At 39.6% G+C, this 11,602-nt stretch overlaps 1 protein-coding gene across 2 annotated transcripts in view; it reads left to right on the forward strand.

Moving 5' to 3' along the window:
* Meiob (meiosis specific with OB-fold) overlaps positions 1–11,602 on the forward strand; it is a 36,982-nt gene extending 25,380 nt beyond the window's left edge. For both annotated transcript variants that reach the window (XM_021233839.2, XM_040748283.1), the window contains exons 10-14: positions 3,690–3,788; positions 5,524–5,677; positions 6,765–6,948; positions 8,240–8,326; positions 11,250–11,602. In XM_021233839.2, coding sequence (XP_021089498.1) covers positions 3,690–3,788; positions 5,524–5,677; positions 6,765–6,948; positions 8,240–8,326; positions 11,250–11,360 — 635 coding nt within the window. In that variant the 3' untranslated portion in view covers positions 11,361–11,602. The remainder of the gene's footprint in view (positions 1–3,689; positions 3,789–5,523; positions 5,678–6,764; positions 6,949–8,239; positions 8,327–11,249) is intronic.

Raw genomic sequence — 11,602 nt, forward strand, 5'->3', positions numbered from 1 at the left:
TTGTACAATGTATTTAATAATCAATCTGCGGTCTACATTTTAAAAAGTTTCTTACTTAATGGTAGCTGGGGTAAGTGGAAAGACACATCCCTAATGATTTCCTCTAACTAGGCCCCATATCCTAATAGTCATTTAACTATGAATTCATCAATAGATGAATGCATTGATGAGATCAGGGCTCTTAGAAACTAATCACCTCTTAATAATGTCACCAGCCTGGGACTAATCCTGCAACAAATGAGGCTTTGGGGTTATTTTATATCCCAACCATGACACAATATTCACTTTTTTCTGGTAAAAACACAAAGTACATTCTTAGTGCTCTTTAGGAATTCGGCCTGAAGATCAGCAGCAAGGAGAATGTGCTGCTGAGTTTGGTTCCCAGGACCCACAGCAGGCAGCTCATAACCACCTGCAACTCCCAGGGGACGTGACACCCTCTTCTGACCTGTCTGGGCACCTACACCCATATGCTATACCCTGCACAGACATATATGTGCATGTAATTAAAAATCTTATTTTTATTTTGAGACAAGGTCTTACTGTGTAGCATTCAGTGGCCTGAAACTCACAAAGACCTGCCTGTCTGTGTCTCCCAAGTGCTGGGATTGAAAGTGTGCAAAAGAAACCTTTTTAAAGAATTAAATGTAGCATAATATCTTTTTTAAAAAGATTTATTTATTTATTATATATACAGTAGTCTGCCTACATGCCAGAAGAGGGCACCAGATTGAAATGTAGATGGTTGTGAGCCACCATGAGGTTGCTGGGAATCGAACTCAGGACCTCTGGAAGAGCAGTCAGTGCTCTTAACCTCTGAGTTATCTCTCCAGCCCCAAGCATAATATCTTATTATGTGTTATTATTAGCTATAGACACTATGTTGAACAACACAGTTCTTCAATTTATTTTGTCAAGGACATACATTTAGCAGAATATTTATAAAGGTTTTTAAACTTGGCTGATTGTTTTAAATCAGACATATTTTAATTTCCTGGGCCACACCTACCTACCTTGTAGAGATGGCTTAGATATTTATTACAGAGGGCCCTGAGCAGTGGATCAGTGTTTATCCCTGGAATACAAACAGACATCGTGTGCCCATAGCACAAAGAGGGATGCTCTCTCAGCCTGGACTCTTAGGGGAGTGCCTGGACCCTACCCTGAGTGAAATGATAGACTCTAGATATCCCCTATGTGGAAGGAAGTGGCAATAGGGTGGGAGGCTGGGGGGGATGGGGGAGTGCAGGAGGAGGGGAGGGAAAGGGAACTGGGATTGACATGTAAAACAAACTATTTAAAATAAAATAATAAAAAATAAAAAAGATATTTATCACAGATAACATATTACCTTTTTCCATATGATTTTACTGCCTTGAATGTATTCATTAGAGTGGGAGGGAATTCTGTCTTCCCTGCGGACAGTCTGAGCCATGCTCTTTAAGGTGTCCATTGATTTAGTTGCTGCAGCCCTCTTGGCAATTGTTCCCCTTCAATGTCCAGCAGTTCTATTAGGACTTCAAAAACATTCATTCTTCCACCCATTAATTTACAGATACTCATAGAATGCTTTTTATGCACCAACTATATAGATAACTTTCATCTTTTTGAGAACAAGACAGGAGACAGATGGATGTAAGGATAGTCATGATGTTGGATATTGGAATACATGATGAAAAAGCACAACCCTTGTTCATGAGGAATCCATCCTCAATTTGAGAAAGAATAGTGATAGGACATATGTAATGGGAGCAGGAGGAAAAAACTCTTACTCTGCCCAAGAAGTTAGAGGAGTCTAGGCACTATCTGCACAAGCAGTAGAATGTTCAAGTGGAATTCTGCAACTGAAGAGTCGTGTTGGAGGCCTGGGACTCATGGGCATGAGAATCCTGTGAAGACCCTTTCAAAGTGATTGCCTTATGGCATGCCACCTATACTCCTGAAAAAAAAAACATTTTCTAATTGAGGAGCAAAGCTTTAAAATAACATTTAAAACCTTTTTAAAGCTAGTCATGGAACCAGGCCTAGTGGTTCACACCTTTAATTCCAGCACTTGAAAGGCAGGGGCCAGCAGCTCTCTTTTAAGTTTGAAGCCAGCTTGGGCTACATAGTGGGTTCCAGGACATCCAGAGCTACATAGTGAGACCCTGTCTTGAAAAAAAAAAAAGCAAAAAACAAAACACAAAACCACCACCACCAACAAAAATAAGCTAGCCATCGTCTTTCATGTCTAAAATCCCATTACTTGTGAGTCTGACACAGGAAGATTCTGAATTTGGGTCAGCCTGAGCTACCCATATCTTTGCTCAACGCAAACAAATATGTTTGTGGGTAGGGAGCTGGAGAAATGGCTCAGAGGTTAAGGGCACTGGCTACTCTTCCAATGGTCCTGAGTTCAATTCCCAGCAACCACATGGTGGCTCACAACCATCTGTAATGAGATCTGGTGCCCTCTTCCGGTGTGCAAGCATGCAGGCAGAGCATTGTATACATAATAAATAAATCTTTAAAAAAAAGCAAATATGTTTGTGGGTGAGGTTAAAAGACTGCCTGGCTAACAAATACAATTTTTAAAAGTAAATAAAAAAGAGAAAAGCAATGAACATAATATTCAGAAAATCTTGCTGGTCATGTCTGGTAACCTGAGTTCATTCTTTGGAACCTGTGTATAAGTAGGAGAGGATGGACTCAAGAAAGTTGTCCTCTTACTTCTACATGAAAGTAGTGGCATGTTTACCCCCATCATGACACACGCACATGCGCACAACAAATTAATAAAATAAATTTTCAGGGCCGAGCATTGGTGGCGCACGCCTTTAATCCCAGCACTCGGGAGGCAGAGGCAGGCGGATCTCTCTGTGAGTTCGAGGCCAGCCTGGTCTACAGTGTGAGTTCCAGGACAGCCTCCAAAGCCACAGAGAAACCCTGTCTCGAAAAACCAAAAAAAATGTTTCAGATTTACTATTATTTTATGTGTGAGTGCTTTGCTTGAATGTGTATATGTGTACCACATGTGTATCTGTTGCCCTCAGATGCCAGAAGATGGCATTGGATCCCCTGGGACTGGAGTTACAGCTGGTGTGAACCACCACGTGGATTCCAGGAACTAAACCCGGGTCTCTGCAAGAGTAGCAAGAGCTCTTCACACTGAATCATTTGTTGGGACCCTAAAATTACTTTTTTAATCAAGGAAATGAATAAAATAATGAAAAATGAAAAAGAACATACAAATAATCTATAATCGTATCACCTAGAAATAATAATTTCTGCCACATCTATTCCTCCAGATAATTTTATATATTCATGTTTTTCAGTTTAAAAGTGTTTGGGTGGTGTTAATGCACATGTTTCAGAGGCAGAGACAGGAGGATCTCTGTGAGTTTGAAGCCAGCCTGGTCCACAGAGCAAGTTCCAGGATAGCCAGGACTACACAGAGAAACCCTGTCTCGAAAAACAAAACAGAAAAGAGTCTTATACCACATTTTTATAAAACTACCCTTTTTACTAGCAACAGCTGCAACATCTTTTCATGTTAATTAACTTTACAATGTAAATGACTTAATGATAATTCTGTTGGATTATGATCTTATGTGGTATCATGTTTTACAATTAAGATAATTTTAGATGCTTTGTAGTAATTTAAAAGATAATTATTTGGCTTTTTCCTTATTATGCATTTTCAATTTAAGATACACCCGAAGCCAATATCCTGCTGAATTATATAAGGGAAAATAAAGAAACAAATGTGGCTGATGAAATTGACAGTTATTTGAAAGAATCCATAAACCGTAAGTGATCTTCTAGATGAGAAAGAGAGTTGGAGAGAAAGATTATTTTTCATTGTTGGGCCTCATGCATTCTAAGCAAATGATATTTTGTTGTGTTATATTCCTAGCTCCTCTTTTGATTTCTTTTGTTGTATTTTGTGTATACCAGGCTAATATCTGCCTTACTCTGCCTCCCTAGCTCCCTAGTACTGGGATTAAAAGTGTGAGCCACCACACCAGGCTTTAATTTTTTTTAATTTATTTTATGTGCATGGGAGTTTTATCTGCATGTATGTCTGTGTACCATGTATTCCCAAGAAATCCATAAGAGGTTGTTGAATCTCCTAGAAGTGGAGTTACAGATGGTTGTGACCATGTGGGTACTGGAATTGAATCTAGGTCTTCTGCAAGAGCAACTAGTGCCCTTAACCACCAAGTCATCTCTCCAGCCCCTAATTTTTTAATGGGGGAGCTTATATTAATATTAGCCAATCTGGGGGCTGAAGATATGGATCAATGGTTGAGAGCACTGACTGTTCTTCTAGAGGACCCAGGTTCAGTTCCCAGCACCCACATGGCAGCTACCAACTTCAGGATCTGATACCCTCACACATACATACATGCAGGCAGAACACCAACACACACACAAAATATTAGCTGATCTGAGAGAGTTAACGACTCTCCTCAGGCAAGTGCAATGTTCCCAGAATTTGGCAGAAAGTATTGTATTCATAAGACCCTGAGTTCAATCCATATATGTATATGTATATGTATGTGTATGTGTATGTGTATATGATGTATATGTAAGAGTATGTGTATGTATGTAATCCAGATGTTCTGGATGAATCTCCGTGCACTACTCTTCTTAGCTTTTTAGTGTTTTTTCTTTTTATTTACTCTTTTCTCATACAATACATCCCAAACACAGCCTCTCCACCCTCTACTCCTCCCCATTCCCCATCTTTCCTCTCCCCCAGGTCCACTGCTCCTGTTTCCTTTTAGAAAAGAGCAGCCTTCCCAGTGATATCAACTGAACATGGCATAACAAGCTGCAATAAGACTAGGCACAAACACTCATATCAAGGCTGGACAAGGCAAGCCAGTAGGAGAAAAAGGGTCCCAAGAAAAGGCAAAATAGTCACACACACACACACACACACACACACACACACACACACACACACACCACTCGCAGACTTAGGAATTCCCAAAACACCCCAACCACAGCATGTATGCAGAGAACTGAGTACAGACTCATGCAGGCTTCAGTCTCTGAGTTCCTATGAAGCCTGCTTAGTTAATTCTGTGGGCTGTGTTCTCCTGGTCTCCTCTACCCCTCTGGCTCCTATCCTAGTTTCCTCTTTTCTGCAGGGTTCCCAGAGCTCTGCCTATTGTTTGGATGTTGGTCTCTGCACCTGTTCCCTTCAGCTGCTGGAGGAAGCCTTTCTGACAATGATGATTGGACTAGACACCAATCTAGAGTTCTGGTGGCTGGCTTGGCCTCTCCTTACCTTTTTAATGCTATCATTTGAGAATTAGAAATTCTTCATTTAATGAAGACTTAATTTCTCATTCTTTTTCTTATTTTGTGATGTTCACATCCACTATTTAATCATGTTTAATATAGTTAATAGAGTGTTGTTTTGTTATCTTAGCTACTTAAATGTCTTCCTTGAATTTCCTTGCTTTTCTATTGGGACATAAGTCTTTGTTCTGAGAACATACATAGAATTGTAATACTTGTTTTTATTTTTAGTAAACACAATAGTTGATGCCTACACAGTGGAACAGTTAAAAGTAAAAGCTTTGAGAAATGAAGGGAAAGCTGATCCTTTCTATGGCATCCTCTATGCTTACATTTCTACATTGAACATTGATGATGAAACTACCAAAGTAGTTAGAAATAGATGGTAAGTAAACATTATTTTTAACAAATTCATGTTTGTAAAAAATAGCTATTGTTAACAAAGCTGCAACTCTATAGTTGTTAAAGCTATTCTTTACCTTAACAGTACTTGTGTGAAAGTTTTCATATAAATAAACCATAATTAAAGGTTTTCATACCAAAATATATTCTGTGCTGGCTAGTTTTATGTCAACTTGACACAAGCTAGAGTTATCTGAAAGGAGAGAACCTCAACTGAGGAAATGTTGCCGTAAGATCTCTCTCTGTGTCTGTCTGTTTATCTCTCTCTCTCTCTTTTCTGAGACAAGGTCACACTATGTATCCCTGGCTGTCCTGAAACTCACTCTGTAGGCCAGACTGGCCTGAAACTTCAGAGATCTGCCTCAGGCATTTTCTTAATCAGTTATTAATGGGTGAGGGGCATGCCATTATGGGTGATGCCATTCCTGGGCTGGTGGTCCTGGGGTCTATAAGAAAGCAGGTTGAGAGCCGGGCGGTGGTGGCGCATGCCTTTAATCCCAGCACTCGGGAGGCAGAGGCAGGCAGATCTCTGTGAGTTTGAGGCCAGGCTGGACCGACAGCCTCCAAAACAATACAGAGAAACCCTGTGTTCCTCTTCTAGCTTCCTTCAATGAGGGATTTACAATGAACAAGTGTAAAGCCAAATAAACCCGTTACTTACCAACTTGCTATTTGGTCATGATGTTTTATCACAGCAAAAGAAACTCTAAGACAGAGTCAATGACCATAAGTGACTTTAGGCCTATTAGTGCTTGACTAGCAAGAGCGAGGCCCTGGGTTCAATTTCCAGCATCATAAAAAGAAAAAATCCACCCTGGTTTTTAAAGTAATTCAACAGTCTGATCATCTATCTCATCCAAGTCCCCAGATTTATATGTGGTCATTGTGTATGTATGTTCTATATAGTTTTGTCATAGAATAGGTTTGTCTAGTTTCATAGTAAAGATACTAACCTCTTGGATTTTAGAACATTTTATAATGTTATTAGAATTTTAAAGAGATAATACTTCTAGAGATCAAATTTGTCATTGAGGATCTTTATCTTTTGAATAACTTTTGTTTCTTTTCAGCTATAGCTGTGGTTATATTGTAAATGAATCCTCCAACACTTGTACAATTTGCAACAAAGATTCTTCCAGACTTAAGTCACTTTTTCCCAGTTTTGATGTGCTGGTTGATCTCACTGACCACACGGGGACACTCCACTCCTGCAGTCTCACAGGAAGTGTTGCTGAGGAAACTTTGGGCTGCACGGTAAAGAGCAGAAAGAAAGAAAAATATACAATTATTTCTAATATTCTTGAATATTTTTCCTTAAAACTATAGATTATTTTGTTGAACATTTGGTAGAAACTAATTAGTTAATAGAACTCTTGGGGAAAGCCATCTTGGTTTAAATATGGATATATTTAAATTTTTTCTTTTTAAATGTTGTATTTTATGTGTATTGGGTTTGCCTGCATGTATATTTGTGCATCACATAACTTCCTGGTGCCCATAGAGGCCAGAAAAAGGCGTCTGACTTTCTGGAATTGAATTAAAGATTGTTGTGAGCTGCCATATGAGTGCTGGGAACTGATCCCGGGTTCTCTGCAAGAGCAGCAAGTGCTTTTAATCACTGACCCATCTCTCCAAGCACTATAGTGTAATTTTAACGAACATACAACCTATTAAAATTTCAACCAATTTTGACTATTATGAGTAATGACAGGCCTTCATCAAAAAAAACAGAGGACTAAGTATGACATTTTAGGACTGTCCTGCTGTGTAGTTCAGACTGGTCTTTTTAAAATTTTTTTTTATGAGACAAGGTTTCTCTGTGTAACCCTGGCTGTCCTGGAACTCGCTCTGTAGACCAGACTGGCCTCAAACTCACCGAGATCCACCTGCTTCTGCCACCTGAGTTCTGGGATAAAGGCTTGTACCACCACCACCCAACTTAAATATGTCACTTTATGTAGTCAATTATAATGGGTAAAGCATATTAGAGACATTGATTAGGCATGCGTTGGCTGTTCTAGGTCGTGTCTCTCCTCCCCAGCTGTGTAGCCAGTGCATATTTTGTCATGATTCTGCAGCTACAGAACAGCAGCAGAGACATGGAGACTGGTACACATTTGTTAAAACCAGGTCACTGCTGAGCACAGTGACACATATCTGTAATCCTAGTACTTGTGAGGTAGAGGGAAGGGAATCATGAATTCAAGGCCAGACTTGGGTACACTGTGAGTCTGTAGGATAGCCTGGGCTGTATGAGATCATATCCCCCCCCAAAGAAAACAAAACAAAAACAGATTTTAAAAACTTATCATTAAACTTTGGTTCAGGATTCTGAGCCAGTTCATCTGGAAAATTTTTCCCTGCTGAACTCTTGACTAGCTTTAATGATTCTGGTGAGATTTTTCATGCTTTATCTTCCCCATCAAAGAAACTAAGCTGTGAGTAAAATTCCATTTCTACTGAGCATGTGTGTTTCATCGTTGTCAAATGAGTTATTTATGTCTACTTCAGAAACACTTACTTGATCTTTTTTTCTTTTAACCAGGTAAATGAGTTTCTTGCAATGACAAATGAACAAAAAACAACACTGAAGTGGCAGTTTCTTTTGGAAAGAAGCAAAATTTATTTAAAAGTGAGTGTATTTTAAAGTAGCATTATTTTATAAATTCAAGAAGTAAAAAGGAAAATTTCATGGGAGATTTTTTTCCAGAGCAAAGGGTAAAAACCAAAGATTTTTCATATGCTAAGCAAGTGCTCCACCACTAAGCAGCACCCAGCTTAGGAGTGTGTTGCCATTAACAATTCTCAGTTCCAGATGTGCAGAAGGTTTTGTCTGTCATGGAAACAATGGAAATAGTTGTAGAATAAAGGGAGTTACCAATGACATAAATAGGCCAGCAAAGAAAATGTCTTTTGATGATAACTTCAAGACAAAGCAACAGACATCACAGTAAGATTGGGCTGTCCCCAGTCCTGCCCACCTATGTAGCACTGCTCTTTGATGAGTGAGAGGGTTGTAAAATAGCAGTTCAATATCTTGCATCTGGGCTGACACAGATGTGGTGTGAACTCCAGTCTCACCCTCCTTAGCCTGTGAAATCCCCAAATGTGAGTTCACTTCACTCAGCCTGTATGGTTATGAAAAATCTTGGGCAGATATAACAGGATTAAATGTACATGAAAATATACTATGAAGACCAGAGCCCTAGTAAGAGGACAACAGCCGGTGTTCCTTACTTCCTGCTATGCTTTTTAGTGTTTTGCTGAGGTCTAGTTTATATTTGCTGATATTTATCCTATTAGAATTTAATATTGAGGAAATGTACAAACATGTTCATGAGCACACATGCCATTAGTGGTCAGAGCAATGATGTCCTCTCATACTGTACAACCTCTGCAAATGGCAGAGAATGGGAGTAGAAATGTCAGCACTTTTATATACCTCTGATGACCCCCTTCTGTGGTCCTTGTGAATGCTGTTTCTACTCCACCACAGCCTCAAAGGGAGCTGTACTATTTCTAGATGGATGGTCTCTTTCTAGTAGCCTCAAGGTTAATCTGAATAGATTGCAGACATAGATTCAGCAATGGCCTCACCAATATCTCTAGAACTGGACTTCAGGTTGTAGTAACATGGTTCCTAGGCCCAGGAGAGAAGTTAGCCATATGCTGCATCTCCCCACATTCTTATGGATCCACAGAATGTTCTGTTCTATCATCATAAGAACACACATGACCTTGCTAATGAGTTTGATTACTTTAAACCATTTATTTATATTTATCTTATGTATATGGTGTTCTGCCTACACATCTCTCTATGTAGCATGTGTCTGCAGTGCTTATGGAAACCAGAAAAGGGCATCTGATCCCATGGACCTGGAACTACAGATGGTTGTTATCTACCACATGGGTGCTGGTTAGTGAAACAGGGTTTTATGCAAGAGCATCAAGGGCTTTTAACCACTGAGTCTAGCTCTATTTGATCGCTTTAAATTCATGGAGACATATATAAAGTTTTCCAGACTTGATTCATGTACAACAAATTGTCCTCAAGTAAAAGTATATTAGATCTTTCCAAAACATAGGCTTAAAATTGTATTTAGAGCTGGGCAGTGGTGGCACATGCCTTTAATCTCAGCACTTGGGAGGCTGAAGCAGGGGGATCTCTGTTAGTTTAAGGCCAGTCTGGTCTACAAAGTGAGTTCTAGGACAGCTGAGTAAACAGAGAGAAACCCTGCCTTGAAAAACAAAACAAAGCATAAAGATTGTATGCGGGCCAGGGGTTAGTGCTGAAGATAGAGCTAAGCTGTTAAGAGGATGGGCTACTCTTCCAGAGGACCTGAGTTCATTCCCAGCACCCACATGGGTCTACCAACTGTCTCTAACTCCAGTCACAGGATATACAGTATCCTCTTCTGGTCTCTGAGAGAACCAGACATGCAAGTGATGTACAGACTTGCATGTAGGCCAAACACCCATACATATAAGAAATACATTTTTTTATTTCTTTTGAGCTAGGGTTTCTCTCTGGACTTAGACCTCACTACTGACTGCGTTCAAACTCAAGGCTATTCTCCTGCTTTAGTCTTCCAAGTATTTGGGATTACAAACATGAACTTTTGTGTGTGTGTGGACTAGTGATGGAAACCCATAGTCAAGTCACTAACCAGTCAGCCATATACCTGTACCCTAAACAACATTTAAGTTAGACTCATGAAAGATCTTGGGCAGATATAACAGGATTAAATGTATATGAACATATACTATGAAGACCAGAGCCCGTGAGTCAGGTGCAGTGGCTTAAGCCTGTTATCTCCTATAAGACAGGAGAATTACTTGAAGCCAGAAATTAGAGGCCAACACATGCAATAGCAAATCACAAAATCCTATCTCAAACAAGCAAAAATGTAAGAATTATTATTTGACAAATTTGATCCAGTATGCCAGCAAGTAATCTTAGTACCTGGGTGGTGGAGGCAGAAATAGCAGAAGTTCTAGTTCATTCTCAACAGTATAGGAAGTTGGATGTCATTCTGGGCTTTATGAGACTCTGTCTTAAATCCAAAACAAAACTCTGCCTATAGAATGAAATATTTTTTATAATTCTCATATTTAAATTTAAAATGGTGGTTGCTTAACCAGGGTGTAGTGGTAGTACATGCCTTTAATCCTAGCACTGGGGAGGCAGAAGCAGATGGATGGAGCTCTGTGAGTTTGAGACAAGTGTGGTCTATAGAGGGAGTTCCAGGACAGCCAGGACTGTTACACAAAGAAACCCTATCTCAAAATAAACAAACAAACAAAGGTTGCCACTTAAAATAATTCCAAGCTGGGCCCAGCAGTGTACACTTGTAATTCCAGTACTCATGACTCCGAAGTAGGAGGATCATGAGTTTGAAGCCAACTGGAGCTACAGAGCAAGACCCTGTTTCAGAAAAGCACAAAACCGAACAACAACAACAAAGACTTGGGAGTCTTCCTTTGTGGTCACCGGTTTTCAACTTTGTGTACAAGACAGTGTTGAAGTCTAACAGTCTGTTTCATTTTCTCCTCAGTTGATTTTATCACACAGAGCAAGGAGTGGACTGAAAGTTAGCATACTCTCCTGTAAACTTGCAGATCCCGCTGAAGCAAGCAGGAACCTGGCTGGACAAGGACACACTTAAAACCATGTTTTGTTCTAAAATATGGAAAAGTATAGGAATTTAACTCTTTAAAATGGAATGTTTGAGAATTATGTGTAAAATTTACATTTTGCCTAAATGTAGTAAAACTATTTCCTAGGTTGTCACTGTTTCCTTGTAGAGTTGGCTCAGTTACTTGGGAGACGATTTCTAATAGCTTTGCCCTGTCTTTTCTCACACTGGAGAATATTTGCTATGTACAGTAATAAACATGCTTGATCTTC

The sequence above is a fragment of the Mesocricetus auratus genome, unplaced genomic scaffold (assembly GCF_017639785.1).
Source record: "Mesocricetus auratus isolate SY011 unplaced genomic scaffold, BCM_Maur_2.0 Super-Scaffold_100007, whole genome shotgun sequence".
In the NCBI taxonomy this organism is placed as follows: domain Eukaryota; kingdom Metazoa; phylum Chordata; class Mammalia; order Rodentia; family Cricetidae; genus Mesocricetus; species Mesocricetus auratus.